This window comes from Genypterus blacodes, unplaced genomic scaffold (genome assembly GCF_046128005.1).
Source record: "Genypterus blacodes isolate CSIRO-AG114 ecotype Tasmania unplaced genomic scaffold, CSIRO-AGI_Gbla_v1 ptg000133l_1, whole genome shotgun sequence".
Lineage (NCBI taxonomy): Eukaryota > Metazoa > Chordata > Actinopteri > Ophidiiformes > Ophidiidae > Genypterus > Genypterus blacodes.
In genome coordinates this window covers 3,672,131-3,692,339 of record NW_027466935.1, presented here as the reverse complement: position 1 = coordinate 3,692,339, position 20,209 = coordinate 3,672,131, and the positions used below count along the sequence as shown (strand labels likewise).

General features: G+C 42.7%; 2 protein-coding genes across 3 annotated transcripts; one reads left to right on the top strand and one right to left on the bottom strand.

Annotated features, from left to right (window-relative positions):
• The first annotated feature begins 984 nt into the window (after positions 1-984).
• On the top strand, positions 985-6,757 carry kmt5aa (lysine methyltransferase 5Aa). Its single transcript, XM_076164116.1, has 7 exons — positions 985-1,113; positions 2,199-2,349; positions 2,850-3,138; positions 3,239-3,326; positions 3,497-3,556; positions 4,166-4,356; positions 4,493-6,757. The coding sequence occupies exons 1-7, from the start codon at positions 1,105-1,107 to the stop codon at positions 4,701-4,703; spliced, it is 999 nt and encodes a 332-aa protein (XP_076020231.1). The 5' UTR covers positions 985-1,104; the 3' UTR covers positions 4,704-6,757.
• Positions 6,758-6,980: 223 nt separating this feature from the next.
• On the bottom strand, positions 6,981-19,520 carry rilpl1 (Rab interacting lysosomal protein-like 1). Of its 2 annotated transcripts, none has more exons than XM_076164071.1 (7): positions 18,894-19,520; positions 16,888-17,032; positions 15,797-15,915; positions 15,289-15,534; positions 13,677-13,831; positions 13,480-13,584; positions 6,981-9,631 (listed from the first exon to the last, which is right to left on the bottom strand). In XM_076164071.1, exons 1-7 carry the CDS (start codon positions 19,179-19,181, stop codon positions 9,496-9,498), a joined length of 1,194 nt encoding a protein of 397 aa, XP_076020186.1. In that variant the 5' UTR covers positions 19,182-19,520; the 3' UTR covers positions 6,981-9,495. The 2 variants fall into 2 exon arrangements, with proteins under 2 accessions (XP_076020186.1, XP_076020184.1); XM_076164069.1 differs by having other exon boundaries at positions 15,797-15,918; positions 18,894-19,519.
• Positions 19,521-20,209: the final 689 nt, after the last annotated feature.

The following is a 20,209-nucleotide window of genomic DNA, read 5'->3' as shown; positions in this document are numbered from 1 at the left end:
TTCTGTGTTATGATAAAAGGGAAACATAGACACAGGTGAACTGAGGAAATGTCCTGATGACACCTGGGCAGCTTGTTGTTGTTCATGACTTCAGGAATGATGACATGATGATGACACATGAGGCATGAATGGACCCAACAACCCTAGCACCCCCGTAATGACAGCATGAATGAGGTCACACCTTTGCTATCATCAGAAATACACATGTTGTAAAGTAGACATGGCGCTGCTCGCAATCAAGGATGAACTGTCACAAAGAGGTTGTCTGTCCAAGCCTCAGCCCAGAGAACTCACAGAGAATGAAGAGCTGATAAACGTGTTCAGGTCTGAAAGATTCAACACAGAAGAATAAAGGAAGATTGTAGAGTTGCTTTGTCATAAGCTTAATGACTATGTGAGGCTGTTTCTCAGGTATCTATCTACAGAAAGACCTTAACCTTTATGGTAATTGCAACTAGTATCATGGCAGAGCGTGCCACTGTGCTGTGTGTCGGCAGCTCAGAACCTTGAGGGTGGTGGAATGAAACATTCAAGTTTCAAGATCTCCAATCTCCAACTCTAAAGATCTTCAGTGTCCAGCGTGAGGAAAGAAATCTGAGGGACCTGATGGGGTCTAAAACAAAAACAACATTTAATACTGTAATGACACTTTAAGGCCAGATGTGTACAAATGTGTTACATGTAAATAAATGACTGAAGTAAAGCAAAAGAAAACGAAATGTTAAGACAGTCCAAGAGCCATACATTTATATTTATTTATCAATTAAAAATTATGTTTAAATGCTTTGATAAATAAAATAAAATACACTGTCGTGTCAATGTGAGCCTGCAGAGGGCGCAATTGCTTCCGCTCCTCTACCTCCCCGTGTTGAAATATGGCGGAGAGGAGCCGTGGGAGCTGCGCTGCTGGCTGAGGGATCCTGGAACAACAACAACAGAAGCAGGGCACATTCACATCAACACAGCCCGCTGCGGACCAGGCCGGAGTGCGGAGAGGACTTCGTTGTATTAAGAGGATCAGGTTCTTCTTTGAAACCGACTGGAGACTCCCATTTATTTTTCCACCCTCGAAGCGAAGCGAGAAGCCACGAAAACAAGTCGGACATGAACGGGGTAAGTTTCATCAGACTCCGGCACTCAGGAGAGGATTTAACTCTGTGACTAACATGTAATCATATGCGTTTGACTAATAAACATACTATATAATGTTCTTCTGTTGTTTTCTCGTAAGTGTGGGTGCAGTTTAAGTTGAAGGTTAGCTTGAATGAACCCGTACATGTGTCTGTCTACGTCAGCTGGGAACACAACACTCGGTATCATCTTACATTAGACGGGGCCCAGAACAGACTCGGATGTGGGTTCAGTTTGGTTCAGCAACACTGCAAAAATAATGGCGGATAACACTGCAAATAACGCGACGGAGTTGAGTTTGATTGGAAGAACAGAGAACTGACGAGCCACCGGGCCTGTGTGTGTGTGTGTGTGGTGTGGGCGTGTTGCGATTAGATCTGTAGTCATGATTGATCAACACTGCATTGATCATGGAAACCTTTTGTCATTTGAGTAAAAAGCTCTTTTGTGTGTTTATAATCTGTTTATCTGGCCCATGAGACAGCATATCTATGGTGTCAAAGGGCTGTTTACAGTCATGATCCTGATTCAGACCAAAGTGTAGGAAAGACTAGATGGAAAAGTTTAAGGATTTAAGGAAAAGGTGGATGAAAAAAGGAATTTGAAGAGTGTAAATCTTATTTTTAAAGGGAAATAATGATGTCCCAGGTCAAGTGAGGAGAAAGTCAGACCCTGGATGATTGATGATGATGATGATGATTGATGATGGTGGGGTTACAGGGCAATTTCCCCCTCAGGTACGGACAAATATACAGTTTTAATTATGTATTCATCATTTCTGTTTAAGCCCTGATAGAAAACGTCACCCCATTACTCTTGAGTGTTAATCTAATCAGATTAGGGTTGTGAGACTGGGCTTGGTTTTGGGGGCGGGGCTACAGGTTTCTCCTACACACTCAAGAGGTACCTTCACCACCTTTTAGAAGAGCAGTGGGCGGCGTCCTAAACGTGACTCTGGCGTCATATATAGACAGCCCTGTCCCTGGGTCCAGACACACATCAGTCGGACCAAGTTGACCCAGTTTGTGAAGATGGATCTCCAGCAGTGTTCTCCTCTGTATTCACAGGACATCATCCGCAGCAGCCATTTAGTCCCGGTCTTGAACTGCGCCAAGGCCTCGCCTGTTCACGATGAAACGTCCATCAGGCTGAAACAGGACGGGAGGAACTCTCCGAAATGCTTCCTGCAAAACGACACTCGGAGGCAAGAAGAAGAGGGTAAGCGTCGGTCATTCCAGTTAGTGCTTCTGTTTGGGTTTGTGTCCTTCCCATTGGAAAGATAAAATAGAGCTTTTACCATTCTGCTAAATTATTAAAGCATGTTTGTACTTAAGTCTTCACCAAATGAAGACAAACCACGCATGCAGCCATTTTAACCTCACTCTGTAGTTTGTCTTTATGCCAATAATCAAATGAACGGTGCAGTTGAGTAGTTGGATTCTGGCCAGAAGGCAGCATTCAAGATTTCCCCAAACACCATTTTGTCAGAGGCTGTAGCACAAATGTAGACGTAGACGTGTTTACTGGCTGAAAAGCTTCAAACGACAACAAAAGAGCTTTTTTTTTTTGTGTGTCACTTAATGTCAATGTCGAACTTAAAACATTCCCTTATATGATTTTATAAGTTTATATCTTTGAGGATTCTTGTAAAGTGCAGATTGTTGCGTTTGGAGAGCTGCAGTGTGATTCTTCTCCTCTTTGTCCTGTTGCTCTGTCAGGCAGGAGAACAAACGCCGTCATCACTTCCACCGAGCAGGACTCCTCCGACTTCAGGGACCGGGAGAACTACGGCCAGTGTTCCCCCTGCTGGTCAGACGCACAGCCATCACCGCCTCAGCTCCACTGCGCTCAGGGCTGCCTTCGATCCTCCGCCGACTTCCAGCTCCCGCACGGCAACGGCGTAGCTCACACTCCTCTCCAGACCAACAACAGCAGCAGCACTCGCCACGGCCCTCAGAGGAGAGGCAACCGGTACAAGGTCAAAGGAAAGAAACCCACGCGGAGAATGTGAGTGCTTCCTTCTTGCCTAAATGGCTGCAGGGTGGAAGGGAAAGCTTTTGAAAGTGAGAGATGTTTTACTGAATGTTTTTCCTTGTTTCCTTTACAGCACAGAGGGCAAAATCTCCCAGAACCACAAAGTTACTGACTACTATCCGATAAGAAGAAGCTCAAGGAAGAGTAAAACAGAGCTTAAGGTAGGAGTGTGTGTGTGTGTGTGTGTGTGTGTGTGTGTGTGTGTGTGTGTGTGTGTGTGTGTGTGTGTGTGTGTGTGTGTGTGTGTGTGTGTGTGTGTGTGTGTGTGTGTGTGTGTGTGTGTGTGTGTGTGTTCCTTTACAGTAACCTTGTCTCTTTTCTCATTCACCAGTATGAACAACAGAAGATAATTGACGACCTCATCACAAATGGAATAGAGGAAGGAATGGAGGTGAGATTTGTCTTTACAAATCAAAACAATGTTGTCCATTGATAATTCCTGAGCCGGAGCATAGAGCGCCCTCAAGGCTCCTACAGACTCGGTGACGTCATGGCAGACAAACTATGAAAACTACGCAGACAGAGCTGAATGTTCTCTCTCTCACTCTCTCTCTCTCCTCGTCACTTTATTTATATCGCAGACAAAGAGCTCATAGTCGTAGGGATCAGAATATTTAAACCCGAGTAACGTCCTCGTGACATTTCATGCTGGATTCCTAGTTGTTGGTGTGCAGATGACGGTCACAGCAGCAGGTTATACTGGAGTTTTGAGCAGGAGTAGGAGCTTTGATCAACACAAATTTGGCGATCTGCTGCTCATGTCATCGCCTGTCTCTTGAGATGTTTTCTTGCAGCATTTATATTCATAATCACTGATCAATTCTGAGCCTCACTCATCATAATGCTGCAATCTACCCGATCTGTAATCTGATCAGTATATAAAAAGCAGGTTTTATTTCAACAATGTGCCACAAGAAACTGCTTCTACCCTTCTTCTTCTTATGTCATTTGTCGTGGCGTTTTCAAATGTCTGATTCTACCTTTTGATGTGTCGGTAAAGATGCAGCATATAGACGGGAAGGGCAGAGGTGTGTTTGCCACGCGGTGCTTCCAGAAAGGCGAGTATGTGGTGGAGTACCACGGCGACCTGCTCGAGATCCCTGATGCCAAAAAGAGGGAGGCCGAATACGCTCAGAACCCTGCCACCGGCTGCTACATGTACTACTTCCAGTACCTCTGTAAAACCTACTGGTACGGTGCAGTCACACTTGTGTTTTGTATATTTTACTGTAGAAACGTTGAAGTCGTTCATTCTGTGCTTATACGTTAACAATTTGTCAGTTCTTCCTCCGTTAATTGTGTTTTTTTTCTACCCTTTTTTCTCCAGTGTGGACGCCACCAATGAGACCGGACGAATGGGTCGCTTGATCAATCACAGCAAAACCGGAAACTGCCAAACCAAACTCCACGACATCAACGGCGTTCCTCACCTCATCCTCGTGGCGTCTCGGGACATCGACGAGGGCGAAGAGTTGCTGTACGACTACGGGGACCGCAGCAAAGACTCCATCGCGGCTCACCCGTGGCTCAAATATTGATCGACCGGGGAGGGGGGGGGGGGATTCCAACTCCTACAAAGGGAAAACTTAACACGTGTCTCTCATTAGCCGGCGTATGAGTTGCCTTAGAAACAGAATGTGTACCCTGGTTTATTTTTCAGGAGGTCAGATGTACAGGGGGGGAGGAATGGACGCTGACGATAGGGACTTAAATCACATTTTGACTGAGGTACATCTGCTTTGTCGGAGAACACGTGTACATTTATTTATATGTCTATAATATGAAACGGTAGTTGTTTTGCAGCACATTTATTTTGTACATTTTTTTATGACTTCTAGACCAATGCTTGGACAGCATGCAGGTGGTAGTCGGCGCTCTGCATTTTTATACAGCGGTTTTCTTAGATACTTAGCAATAATTGTGTCTACGGCCCCAGATCTCTCCAGGTCAACACGGTCTGAAGAAAAAGTATCAAATGAAAAATGAACCTGGGATGGGATTCCATTCATTGAAACACCAAAAAATGACTTTTGTTTAGTTGGGCTGTGATTTATTCACCAAACTTACAGTTCAGTCCGAAGGAAAGATCTCTGGATGACTGTTGCGGAATATAAAGAAGTTAGTCTGGTAATAATGACATTTTCAACAGGAAGCCTCTCATTTTTCTAGCATATTTTTTAAAGGAAATACATACATTTTAAGATATATAACCAATTGTGGCGCAGGAAATGATGGAAGGATTTTTGCATGTGATCATTATTTTGTCATGTATGGGATTTTTGTTCAACAGATATCTTCAAAAATGTCTGTACAGGGTTCAGCAGCTGTCGAAATCATCGATGAGTCATGGAAAAATTACGAAATATCCCAACAAACATATGTACAAAGAGGGGAAACGGGGAGAATTATGTACAGCTATTTACAAGAGTGGAAAAAAATGCAAAAGTCAAAAGATCACGTATTGAGAGATGTCCTTTGCTGTTAGTTACGTAGATACTATCATTAAAGATGAACTGAGGATGTGAACTGTGAGTTTGGTGAACACTTGCATTCCTGTTGTATAGATGAAGAATTTCAACAAACCAGTACCTCTTACTTGCAAATCTGTTATGTTCACAACCAAAAGTACCTTGTGGAAGTATTTAACAGGAGAAACCACCAACAGGTCATTTAAAAAGAAAAAAGAGATTTGTCATCTTTTTCTATGTATTAATCCACAACATTGTTTATGAAAAGACACAACCTGTCACACAATCGGCATGAGACGTATAGGACACAAATCATGCTCTCCCTCTTACGTGTATGTCAGATCTAATGCAGCATCACGGTTTAAGTCTTAGATTCAGATTTTGTTCGTGTGTCTAAATTGTACAAACATATCCAGTTGGACAAGCAGACGTGGATCATTGTGCTGTTAAGAACATTAAAGAATTCCGATTTTCCTCAAAGTAAGACCTTAGATGAGAGAAATAACATGGAGATCTGTATTGTAATCGCTTGAGATTCATTTTTCTGGTCGTATAGCTCCATATTATTCATTACTACAGAAGAATGGCAACACACAGGGCAGTAGTTTGTAGTATTTTGATCCTTGCCGGGGGGCTTTAAAGCTTCTTACTGTACAGAAATTGTCCCTTTTTCAAGATCTAATTCAGAATTTGTTCTGGGAAAACCAAACTTTAAACCACAGTATAGGTACAATGCAAAGTAAACAATGAATTGACTATGAGCACAATGATTCATATAGTGTTTCGCAGTTTGTGTGTAAGGTGGAGATCAACACATTTCCATTTGTTTCAGAGCTTTCCCATCCTCTGAAACTTCTTTTATTCTCAGTTGATATTTATGAGTTGGGTATGACTTCTTTTGGAAGGATTACATCAGTGTTGTGTCTTATCTTAAGTGGAAATCATTGTAGTATGCAACTCACAGGAATGTTTCACAGCATTGACATATTTCTGTGTAATAAGTACATTTTGATCCTCTTCCTCTTGCCACATCCATCGTTGACTCATTTTTGTACAACCATGTCTTGACCAAATGTGTTACTTTTGGGATAACTTAATGATATTTGTGTAGAATTAATGCAATACCAACTGCAGGGCAAAAATGATCTGGCGGCCATTTTTAGTCATAATAGATCTTTACTGTTGTAGCATTAAAAGTCATAATGCTGGGATGAGGCATTGATAAATAAAGATGTAATATGCATTTTAATATGAGTGTGTGTGTATGTGTGTGTGTGTGTTCTATAGGCACAGGCAAACAAGCACTATAAGATATCCAGACGTTTGAATAATGACATCATTGTTAAATATTTTAAATATCCTCTTTATTAGGTTTATAGTGGAGTCAAACAGCTGGCAATGAATGTTCACTGAGTTAATGTGATTGGACTGAGACACTTCGATTCTCTGCCCTTGGACATATTGATATTTCCCTTTAAATGTTTAAATGAATTCATCCTATTCTTAACTTGATGATAAATAGTTCAGGTCCCTTTGATGCTAGGGGAGCTTTAGGGTTTAAAGTTTCATGTTTCTATTTTTATTTTTATTAATTTACTTCCTCACTGGACCAGAATAAAGTTGCCACTATGATTAAAACACAGCGAGTCACACCACAGATGTTCCAGTGAAGGTATGAAAGCGCGACAGAAGCTGCAAAAGCAAAAGTTAATCAATCAGTCAAGCATTTAAATCATGTCAAATACCACTGAAGTCCTCTTTACTACTCACTTTACTTTACGTCACTAGTTTCATAAGCAGATAACAGTTCAATCAACACAATCTGTGGAATACTTCACTGCTGTTGCCTGTGATGTAATTACTGAGAATAATGTGCTAATCTTTTTAACAAACATCCTGTGGAAGTGTTTCTATCTGGGGGCTTTGTACAAACGATGCATAAAAGCACAAATAGATGTGTGCAGACTTCTCGAGGAAGATTTGAACATTTAGTGTGAGAGTGTGTATCAATATGGCAGTAATCTTCTGTTTGGTTATAAACAAATGATATGATGAAGGTTGGTCTTACTTTATGGCAAACACAACCTTAATTAAGTTAAGAGCTGACTTTGAACAAATAAATCTGTGGCTATAAATTACAATATTATCCATATATCTACATTTCTTCACATTAGCGATATTAACTTTTTCCAACACAACTCTGGGCCAAAACTCCTCAGAGGAAGATGTGTGTGTCTGTGTCAGTTCAGATATCATATATTAGTTACGCATCTGATAGCTGATGATCGTGAATTCATCACTGAAATCACCAAATATCATAAAATAAAACAATTCCCCCCTAAGAGAAATGAAGATGATGTCAAAGCCCAGAGACAACCAACCACAACAATGGATGTCAGTCAGTAGTGTCAATCGTTTCTTGACACACGTTTGGCTCATAGCCAAGCTACACAGCTGGCAGCACATCACCACTGTGTACACAGACACACACACAGTGTAGCTGCACACACTTACTGCACTTGTATTACATTTGGTTATAATATGATGGAGTATTTTCTGTGTTGCATTAAACAGGTTCTGTGCATGAGGGTCGCTGTTACATGTCTGTACTGACACCTGTATTATGAAAAAGTGGACTTGCATGTTTGTGTGTTGTATGATGTTGTATGAATAACTTTGGCACTATAACAGAGTTGATGTTTGGTTATTTTCTGGCTTGAGCATGAAAACGTAACCAAAAGTCAGCTGGCTTTGTTTCTGTTACATGGCATGGATGTGATGTTCATATGTGTCCATGACAACTGTGATGCATTCACTTACGCTGCATGCAAACAACTTAGTTGTGGTTCTATGCAACATGAAAGCCCCTTGATGGTGTCAGTTTGTAGAGCCGTACAGTTTGAATTGAAGGGTCACAAACAAGTCTCAAGTCTCAGCACTCAAGTCACAAGTCAAGACTGACACATCCAAGTCAAGTCACAAGTCTGTAGCTTTGAGTTTTAACTCCTGAACAAGTTATTATGTGCTCTTTACCACGTTTGATGCAAGCATAGCCATTTAAATCTACACACGTTTGAATTCTTATATAATTAGTATTTGTTATTCCCATAGAACTTCAATAGAATGTGATGATGTCAGCATATTTGTGACTTGAGTTGAGTCATGTGACTTGAGTCCAGAGCCCTGACTGGTGGCACCAAACTAGCTGCTCACAAGAAGAGACAATAAACATGAACAGGGCAAAAACAGTATTGCTCTTATTTTGAAAATGAATCTCAAAGTTGGAAAATCAGTTTAAAAAAAGAAAACTAATAATCCTTCATAATATTTCCTTAATCATATATTGATCTCAAAGTACAAACCCTCGTCCTTCACTTACTTCAAATTCCCATTCATTTCCAAATAATACAGAATGAGTGAAGTGTCTGTGCTTTTACAGGGAGAACACACACACAAATGTTTGCATCCCTCACCTTCATCTATAGAATCCAACGGACATAAATATCATCTGACAAATAGAATCTACCATCAGCAACTTCACACTTTTCCATTTTGCAACTTGAGCTCAGTCTCTCCTCACGCGTTGTGTCATATTCTATCACACACACACACACCACACCCACTTTGTGCTATCGCTCACTTGATCTACAAGTTTCCTCTTGTGCATCTACAACTTCTCTTCCAAAGAACTGGAGCCCTGGTTCACTTTTCTTCCCATCAGTGCTCTCACCTCAAGCAAACAATGATTCAGTTGCAATGTGAGTGGCTACGAGTGTTTTTGTGCAGATGCCTGAAGTTATGAGAGATGAAGAGTTAAATATTTGGGGCGTTTGGGTAACTTGTTGGGGTTTCTGTCCGCTGACTACATGTGCTGCAACGCCTCCTGGGCTTGTTCTGTGTACACGTCTTCTTTCGCAGCCCACGAGCCGAAGCTGTCGCCAAAGTGAGCTCCCCCCCGCTGGGAGCCCCGCTGCTTGTCCCGGGAGAAGAAACTAAACCTGAGACAAGAGTCGCAGAGAAGAAGAAGAAGAAGAAGAGAAAGATCAGTGTCTCTGGGCCTACACTAAAAAAAGAAATGTTAGACTTGTGCGAAAAGATATCAAAATCAGTTGTGTAGCATTTCTGAACATCAGTGTGTTTATCTAGATTTGTATGATGTCAGTGTAAACATTGATAATATGAGGCCACATTTGAGGAAGACCAACAACCTCTGCCTCGCATCAATGGTGTTGTTTTTGCTTGCGTTTGTCAGATTTCCCATAATCCCTCCTGCTTCTCGTAACAATGAGTACTTTGCAACCGCAGTTCCCCCGCCTCGCACCCTTCCCTTGTCTTTGGCTTAACTGACTTTACAAAGACAATAAATGTTTTCATTATTCCACCATCTGTCATCGCAGCAAACAGTTTGGCTGCAGTCACACCTTCCATGGAGAACTGTTCATGTTATCTGGGATTGGAGCTCAGTAGACAGGACGTAGCCACGATGTTAAAGCCTAGTTTTTCTCCTGGCTTCCCTGATGAGCTGCGACTCAGATCTGATCAGAATGCAGCAGTTTGGAGATCCTGCATCGGGTGTTAAGGGGGCAACTGTGCTACTTCCTGTTTTCTGCTTTGAACCAACTTCCCTTTGTAACCCACATCTGACTCAGTGGCACATCATGGAGGCTGATCCAGTGTGGTTACTGAAGTCATAACCACACTTTGATGCTGAAATGCTACATGACACACATTTAACATTGGCTGAATGTTGTTAAAATACATTATACAAAAATGCTCTTGAATTAGCATTAGCTGAGTAATCCTATGTTAATGCGGTAAAAGAACAAAGCATGATGAGTTCCCAACCCATCACAAGTACTTTAGTGCCATTACAGTTGAGCAAAAAGCACTGAAGTGTGTAAATGACATAGAATTATTTCTGTTAGGTAACCATGGTTACTTTGGTCAGTTAGGGAGTAGACAGGGTTTATTCTGACTGGCTGATCTTACAATTAGCAATCCTCCTCATTGGGCAATGAGTCAGAGAGCCCCACAATCAGCCAATCAGAATAATACAAAAGAGGAAAGGTATCCCCTGTTCATGCAAAGTATAGAGGCTGTTAGCTGAGAAAGCTCTAAGGCCAAGCCACGGATAAGGTCATACAAGCGAATTGAGACGTCTGATTGGCTGAAAAGTGGGGTCATCTGGGATCAAACCAGCCGCCACCATCGGCATAATGGCTGTGAAGATCCTGTTACACAGAGTAAAGACAGAAACACAGGAGACAGGAGGAGAGAGAGGAAGGGACGGACGGGGGAAGACAGGGTCCACATCAACCATTGACCTCTATTTGACCCAAACCTCTCATAAAGTTCATTTAAACTTTGGCAAAGGAAAGATATCAGTCACGCCTTAGTTGTATTTAGTGTTCATGTAAAAAAACCTGTGAAGAGTTCATTTGCAAAAACAGATAAAAATCATCTTTGTTCTTTTTTACTGTGCGTTCCCAGTGACATCAATCAAACTGATGCGTTATCTGTTTTTCCAAATGATTTCTTCATACTTTGGGCTTTTCACACACGTTGTTGGCACTATCAGCGACTTAAGCAAGAGCTGAGGTCACACACAGAAGCACAATGTGCAGCACACAGGCTTTGGCCCAGAGGCTCAGTGAGGAGAGGAACACCAAAGCTACGGTGTAAGTGCTAACATTAATAATGGCTGCTTTCCATTCAGGTGTGACAACTCAAACTCTACTGTGAGAAAAGTGTCTAACACATTTGGAAACCTTGAGCAGGAGTGATCACACCATGCTGTGAGTGGACCATGCAGTGTCTCTGATGCTTTAAGGAAAAGTGAAGCCATCTTGTTCCTGTGCTGTTCATGCATAATCAAATTTGTGCAAATCCTGGGAACTATTATCCACGTTTATCCAAAGTCGAGCCGACTATCATCATACAAGTGTGATTTTCCACCTCCAACTTTGTGCCACAGACTTTACATTCTACGTGTTTGAATATCAGCATGTTTAGCTAGCATTCACCCTTTCCTCCTGTTTATCTACGGCCGGAAACAGACGAAGGTCAAATGTTCTTTGCATTTTTGAGAGGAAATTGTTGTGTGGAATCAAAGCAAGTCAAGTCAGAACAGATTTCAAATGGATGGTCTTCATGTTTCACAGTTTAATTCATGTTGGTGACCTGCTGTGTTGTCTCAAGCGTTTACAGCCTGAACAAACAGGGGAAGGGGCCGTCTCCGTTTATAGCCTCCATTATCCTGTATGGAATACGGCTGAACCTCCATATTCTTAGTTAAACTTCTCAACCGTGGCCCAAATACATTGCTGTTATGCGTGGAAGCAGTATAACTCTGACGCTTTCATTTTGTAGCTTAAATGCAATATCTTTGGTATCAATATAATTAAAATGTCTTTATTTTTGAAGGTGTACACACAGCTCAGACTCAAACACATCAGCTGCAGAATGAACTCTTGGTTGTTTGGGTGAAGGTGCTTCTCATTTGCATATATTTCCTGGAGGGTAATATGTAAATATCTGTTTGTGCAGGGATCAAATGAATCAATCTCTTGATCAGTCCAGGCAATGTCACCCGTGTTCAGTACATTCACATGCAAATTAAAGTCCCATTTTTGTCTTCACTGTGATCGAGGCAATACTGAGGAATACATTGTGCACGTGGACTTGTTAGGATTTCATTAGATTACTTTGTTTGGTGAACATAAACATGAGCAAATGGTTTTATTCAATTCATTAAATACACAGTAGAGCTGATCGATCACTGTTGCTACAAGAGAGAGAGAGAGGGAGAGAGAGACAGACAGAGAGAGACAGACAGACAGACAGAAAGAGAGAGAGAGAGAAACTGAGAGAGAGAGAGAAACCGAGAGAGACAAATAGACAGAGACAGAGAGAAACAGTGAGAGAGACAGAGAGACAGAGAGAGAAAAAGAGAGACAGAAAGAGAGCGAGAGAGAAACAGAAAGAGAGAAAGAGAGGGAGAAAGAGAAACCAAAAGAGAGAAAGAGAGCGAGAGAGAGAGAGAGAGACACCGAGAGAGAAAGAGAAACCGAGAGAGACGAAGAGACAGAGACAGAGAGAAACAGTGAGAGAGACAGAGAGACAGAGAGAGAAAAAGAGAGACAGAAAGAGAGTGAGAGAGAAACAGAAAGAGAGAAAGAGAGGGAGAAAGAGAAACCAAAAGAGAGAAAGAGAGCGAGAGAGAGAGAGACACCGAGAGAGAAAGAGAGAGAAAGAGAAACAGAGAGACACAGAGAGAGAGAGAGAGAAACAGAGAGAAACAGAGAGGGAGAGAGAGAGGGAGAAAGAGAGAGAGAGAGAGAGAGAGAGAAAGAGACTGACACCTTTTCTTGTGATTGATCACTGTGAACAGACCTCAGCTGTCATATTGTATGAAATTGCGCAACAAACTTTCCATATTTTTCATATATATATATTCTGAGTTTAAACTTTGTCAGAATAAAACGGCTGGTATTGTTCTTCAGTGTTTTGTTCCTATGTGCAGAGCCATTTCCACACATGCAGAGTGGTGGATGTGAAGAGCAGAGCCGTGACTCTTATTCAAGATATGTAATCCAAAAGAGCCGAGCTGCATCTGTGCTCATTTTACATCCTCAGTGTAAGAGGAAACCTGCACAACTCACAGACACGCACTGATGCTGAATTGAATGTCTGTGGCGACAATTTGTGTTGTAATCAGTAAATGAGCCCCAAAGTCCCAGAGTCTTTGTGACAGGTGAGTGGTTTCATAAGCAGATCTATTTGAGTGTGTGTGTGTGTGTGTGTGTGTGTGTGTGTGTGTGTGTGTGTATTTGCATGCTTAACTTACAGGCGTTTGATTCCGGACTCTGGCTGAGTGGGTGTACGGGATCGAGACCTCAGCTCAGGGGAGGGGGACGGAGTTGCAGAGATACTCTCGTCTTCCGCCTCCTCACTGTGAAACAAAAAACACCGCCGCCATCAGAAAACCACTGCAAACATTTGTTTTCATTCACAGAGATTAAAGAATATTTGTCCAATGAGCACCTCTTGTAGTAGGCGAGCTCCTCCTGCAGTAAGAACACTTTGGCCTTGAGCTCGTTCCTCTCATGTAGAACATCCCGCAACTCCTGCAGGGTGAACCGAGGCCGGTTGGGATCCTTTGGGTCCAGGCCTCCTATCTCCTCCTCACACAGCGCCTCCTAGCAGAAGACAGGTGGGTCACAACAAGAAACAAGAACAGAAGGAGGGACGACGGAGGGCAGGAAGGAAATGAGGATACCTTGGTAAAATATTGGAACACAGCAGGCATGTCCTCATCGTACATCGCCTCCTGGTGGCAAAGGGTGAACTAGACATCAGACCGTCGGGCTCTGATGCTTGATCTCATTTAATTACAACCGTCTAGCACGCTTGTGACATTCAGGGTCACGCCTAGACATGCAGTAATCACTCACGCACTGAGCATGACACACAAACAACAAACTTGACTGCGTTGCTGCATCTCTTCAAACTTGCGTGTTCTACAGATGAAGCAATGATTTATTTAGTCTGTGTTTCAAAATCAAGGTGCATGAAGGGGGCAGTTTCATGTGCTGTTAGATACTGAGATGTCAGATCTATATTTAGACGCATCATCAGCGTTATGGTCTAGAAGGTTGCACCCACTTGGCAGAGCCGGAAACATCTGACACTCAAACTCTCTGTTAGTTCACACCCATGCCAAACCATTTTGGTAACAGAAACAGGCAAGTACAACAAAAGTTTGACTCGCTGTATTCTTCAACTACGCACTTCCATTCCATGTTAGCATCTCTAGCAGCAAACGTGCTCCTATGAACTTCCGGGAGAAGTGCAGGTCTACAGTTAGAGCCAGAGCAAACAACACAGCACTCTGGTTTGTTAACTCGCACTTCTGCTTTACCCAAAGCAACACCGCCTCTTCTTCCTCAGCCTCCTCACCCCCATCCTCTTGTCCCTCGAGGCTGAGGGGAATGGGCTGCGACATCAACTGAGCGGGGGATATTTGGTCGGATAGTCTTTCTGACCAAGCTGAGCCCTCAGCCCCGACTACTGAGGCAGCTTTACCAAGCTGGTGAAGTAAAGGAGAGCTTTTGTTTATGTTCACTTAGTTCACTTAGTGTTTGAGTTTTACCATATTTTGTCACAATCTGGGTAAACCAAGTCCCTGGACAGGCTTTGTAGTATTTGCTGTCATATTCTGAACAGGTCTTGGAATGTTCATCCTGCAAAATTGCTACAATCATAAATACTGCAGTCGTGACAGGCACACCTTGAAATGAGCATCGTCTCAATAACACCGGCCCGCTCACAGTCTGTCACACTATCATATGTCGATCCAATGTGTTGCCACATGGACGTGTCGTCTTCTTTCTGCTTTAATGTCCACCATGCACTCTCCACTGAGCGCTTGTAGACAATGTGGAGGAGTGATTGTAACAAATGAAGGAACAAAGGCTAAAGATTTTTACTTTCACATACTTCTCGGTCAATATCCCTGTGTGAGTTAATGATTTCATATTTCAATGTAGTCACATGTCACTTTTTGTTCAGACTCAATATTCAGTTTAGTTTAGAATGCAAATTAAACCACGCAACAATCACTTTACTTCTTCCAGCTTATCTGAGAAAGTGTTACCTGTGCAGGTGAGGCAGGCTGAGGTGAGGAGTCCTCGGGGTCCTGGGGGGGCAGGTCTCCTTGCAGGCGTTCTTTTAAGCGAGCGATTTCTTGCCTGAGGGCACCGACTTCCTGTCCTCTTGCCTGGGCACCGGCCTCCAGTTCTACCTTCTGTTCGATGAGAGCCTTCCCCTGAGCGTCCACCACAGAGATTTTATGACGCAGGTCATGGTTGATTTTCATGAGACGAGTCTGCTGCTGCTGGAGCTGCAGAGAAACACAGATGAGACAACAGAGGTGAATGACAAACATACATGGAAAGAGAAGAAATATGCTTTCATGCATGAAAAGCATGATGACACCACCCATCATCTACTGACAACCTTGGTATCTTCAGTTTTGAAACTTTGTCAGTCTCCATGTGACCCAAGGAATCACGTTGCAAAAGGTGTAAGTGACTCTCAAAGGTTAAAGTTTACATGCTTTCTACACTCCAATTCACTTTCAAGGTGCGAGTGAACGGCCTTACTGCTTCTATGTCCTCGTTTTTCAGTGTAAGTTCGCGGTCCTTGGCTCGAATCTCGTCTCTCTGCTTGTCCACCACTTCTTTAAGCTTCTTCATCACCTGCCTCTCTCTCTCTGACATACCTGCTGAGGACAGAGAGAAGACAGCAGCAACATGAGCAACCTCAGGAGGAGTGTGTGAGCGAAAAAATTAAACAAGCGCTGAAGATGGCCAAGTAGATGAGATGAGTAGTGATGTTCATTTGAATCAAGCAGGATCCACTTATTGTTTGAAATTATGAGCCCAGGAATAACTTTGCATTATTTTACATGTTCTTGTAAATGCTTTCTAGTGGCTGACAAATGTTGATTTGCACAGAGGGAATCCTGATTTGTGTGTGCGTGTGCGTGTGCGTGCGTGCGTGCGTGCGTGCGTGCGTGCGTGCGTGCGTGCGTGCGTGCGTGCGTGCGTGCGTGCGTGCGTGCGTGTGTGTGCGTGCGTGCGTGCGTGTCCAGCAGGTGTGCCTGTACACTGAGGCTGGTCTGTGCGTCAGAGTGACTGTGGCCTCTCTGTGAAATCACATAAGAGCCACTGATGCCGAGACAAGACTGGCTCGTCGACAGACACGGAGAAGGCTTCCATTGTGTGTGTGTGCATGTGTGTGTGTGTGTGTGTGTGTGTATGTGTAAAGAGAAAGAGAAAGCCAGTGAAGGTTTTCATCTAGGCCCACAGATAGCAGGTAGCTCATCATTTACTTAATGCATCAATGCCGGATTATAACTTGAATAATAATAACATTTTAAGCCAAATGGTCCAAAATATTAAATGAATTGTTTTATTATTCGTCTCCCTGTCAATCAATCCCGACATGTTACAGTCACTGACTTTCTTTTGAAACTGGTGACAACAATCAGTCATGATCAACATAGAGACAACAAGACTGATTCACTCAGTGGAAGCATGAAATCAGTAATACATGGATATGCTACGTGAAATGATGTATTTGTTTTGCAATGGACTATGAAATAAGCAGGGTAACATATTGTCTGTGGAAGATTATCTGTGTGTGTGTGTGTGTGTGTGTGTGTGTGTGTGTGTGTGTGTGTTCTCCTCACCCTCATGCTTCTGTAGGTACTCTTCACTCATGGGGTCTTTTATCGAATTGGTGAGGAGGCTTTTGTTCTCTTCCTGTAGCTGAGCGATCTGGGAGAGCAGATCCTGAGCTTCTCCTCTCCAGACATCCTCCACCAGCTCCAGCTCCTGATGACACACACACACACACACACACACCTGAAGCTTGTGACAGTTATGATGTGTGAGGGTCCACCCAAGCCCACACAACCTCCACCTGTTGCTGCTACCACTTGCTTGCATCTTGCAAAACGGTCGGGCGATTGATGGCGTTTGATGTGGCAAAGATGCAGACGCAGCTTCTTCTTCTGTGGTTTATAAACTCAAGCATGTGCGTAAAGAAAACCTTGCTTGTACTTTGAAATCCAATTAAATTTCACATGTGACGTTAGAGATCTCTAAGTCTAGAATCTGACCTGTTACCTTTTTGGATTTCACCATAAAAATCTGATTACAGGCATCGATGTGAGACGGCACGAAACACACACACAACACTATGCCACATTCATCCAGTTTGATCCACTGTGCTATCCGCCATGTTAAATCTATGTCTGCTTTTACGCTCTTAGTCACAGAAAACCTTCACGTTATCCGAGTCATGAGGCAGCAACGTTAATCAGTCAACCTGTGACTGTTCGCCGTGGCCGAGTCACTGTCACGAGAGACTCACAACTTTTTATAGTGGCACACTCACCGTTGTTCTGCCAGGCTGTAAGCCAGAGCTACAAATAATACACAGTGCACTTATATCTATAATAGAAAGCAGAACACAGGCACAGATTTGTTTGTAATGAGAAGCTTACTATGTTTCTGCTGCTCAGTGGTGACCAAATGTTTTCAATAACTTTTACTGACCTTACTCTATTTCTCTATTTTCTATTTTTTTCTTTGCAGCTCTATGGGGAATACTTTGACATGCACATTACACTTTTTTTGCAACTCCACTCCTGTGTTTGATTGACAGTACGAGATTTCTAAAAGGAATACCTCACAATTTTTGTGACATTTTGTAGATTACAGGTGGGTCTTGGGTCAGGGAAGAGTTTTGATTTTGAGACAGAACTGGATGTTGGATTTTGTTTAAAATTACCAGACAGGGCATTTGTTGACATATTTTGTCAACAAACGCTCAAAAACTATGGCAGCCATGGAAACAAAAATGTCTGTCCTATGATGGTCTATCAATGGGTGCAATTTAGCCCAGACCCAGCTCTAGTATTGATCCAGATCTGGTGGCTCTGACAGGGGTCACATATATGATGTCTGTGTACCTACGTGTAGATAGTGAAGAAGATAATGCTGATTCAGCAGTAATAAACGTGTTGCCTATATGAGTTGTGGATTTCCAGACCATTATGTCACCGATACCACTCTACTATTAATTTACATTTACATTTGCGTAAGTAATCTTTTTACACATTTGATCTCAAGGTAATGATAGTAAAAGCCTGAATTTATAAAGACAAAAAAGAGAAATCACAGACTTTATGACCTTGGTGGAGGTATGGACGCTCTGATTGAAGTGATTTTCATCCACACAGATTTTGACTGTAATCTTGAATCTATAAAATAATCTGATACCTAATTAGGACCAGACATAGAAATTGATTTTCTTGTGCAATGAGGCAACAATGTCTCCACACACAAGTCTTAACTTGTCATTGACAAACAAGATAACTCTGATTTAAGAGAAATCACAGCAAAACCTCACGTGTTCTTGTTTGCTGTACATTTCCAGACCTGGATAACTGATTTTCAAATTTCACAGTTTTTCTCTTCGTTCATGATCACAGAAACCTTGCAGGTGATTTGTTTACATGAATATTCAGGTATGTGCTGCACACGCAGGGGGCTCTCTGTGTGCCAGCGATTGAACACATCCAACAGTTTAAGAACCACTGGACAAAAATCATGTTGGGCAACTTTTTGTGTAATAACAACTTGTACATGAATCCACCATCCCGGCCCTGAGTATAACAAAGACTAAGACCTTTCTGTGCTTCTTCTCCTTCTCCAGCCGGTCTGTCCTCTCCAGCCGCAGCTTGTCCAGCTCCAGCCGCAGCTCCTCGGTGTCCGGGCTGATGCTGCTGCGGCTCACCATCACCTCCAGGATCTCCAACACCCGAACCACTTTGGGCATAAGTCTGGACAGAGCCTCGCAGCCGTACTGATCGATTATCCTCTCGAACTCCTGGCCCACCACTGCGGCGATGTCATACACGTCCATCACCGTCAGATCCGCCACATTCTTCTCCAGGGCCGAGCCGAAGTCCTCCATGTCTGCGGCGGGATATTGTGGCCCGCCTCCCTGGTTTCCTATTAGATTTCCTCCGCCACGGCAAACTTCCTTCCCTCTGAAAACAATTCCACTTAGTTTCACTCCGCTTCTACTTTTCTAGCACGTATAAAAATAAAGTGTAAAGGAGCACAAACTCCCCCGATCATGATCTCATATCCAGTATGGATGTCCGCGTCCAGGATACAGTGTGATTTGTTTTGGATAAAGAGTGTCCGTGACCCATCTCTGTCCGGCCACTTCTGTCCCTCTGCGGTAGTGTGGCAACACGCGTCAAACTGCCTACAGTGCACACACAAACGACCAGAACCTTCAAAATAAAGCTCCATTAAAGAACGTGTTGCGTCAAAATAACAAACACGAGTGAATTATTAATACTAACACTGACGAACTGTTAAGGGCTCGTGAGAAAGAAACAATAAGCTGGACCGTCTTGTAACCATAGTAATCCTGCAAACAAGTAATGTCAAAAAGGCAAAAGTGACAACATAACCTTGTAAAAATGTTTTGTTGTCCAATATGCTTTCCTACCTGCTGAACATACTTTCACAACTCGTCCCACCTGCAAACATGACACAATTGATAATTGAGGTAGATTTATGGTCTTCGACGTTTGACATCATATTCCACTAATAGGAAGTGCAAGAGAGAAATATTGTAATCGAGATTTCAGCAAATTAAACAAAGAACGTTTATAAAACTGATATGTATCCAGCGTATTCACTTCTGCAGGGGCCACGGCTGAAAAGTACTGCACCTTTGATTTAGTACGGGCTTTTATTTTGAAGGCCACCATGTTCAATTTCCGTTATTTGTCTATTAATGTTTTAGCGAATTGACGCAGTTGGTGTCTTCTGATGAGACACTGCTTCCATGGTGGTGAGGTTGCAGTTTGTACTGCGCATGACAATAATAACAGACAGATGAGGTCGCTGTAGGTTGACATTTCTGTAACAGTAATGAATTGATGATTGGTCAAATGTGTTTTACCTACTAAAGCATTACAAACA

Excerpts from the sequence above, each read along its gene's own strand:
- rilpl1 (XM_076164069.1), bottom strand. The coding sequence starts at position 19,181 with ATGGAGGACTTCGGCTCGGCCCTGGAGAAGAATGTGGCGGATCTGACG. Across the intron at positions 13,832-15,288 it reads AGCCTGCCTCACCTGCACAG|GAGGCGCTGTGTGAGGAGGA; the intron begins GTAACACTTTCT and ends GTCTTCTGCTAG. Across the intron at positions 9,632-13,479 it reads GAGTCCGGAATCAAACGCCT|GTTTAGTTTCTTCTCCCGGG; the intron begins GTAAGTTAAGCA and ends CTCTTGTCTCAG.
- kmt5aa (XM_076164116.1), top strand. Across the intron at positions 3,139-3,238 it reads AAGAAACCCACGCGGAGAAT|CACAGAGGGCAAAATCTCCC; the intron begins GTGAGTGCTTCC and ends TTTCCTTTACAG. Across the intron at positions 3,557-4,165 it reads GAATAGAGGAAGGAATGGAG|ATGCAGCATATAGACGGGAA; the intron begins GTGAGATTTGTC and ends GTGTCGGTAAAG.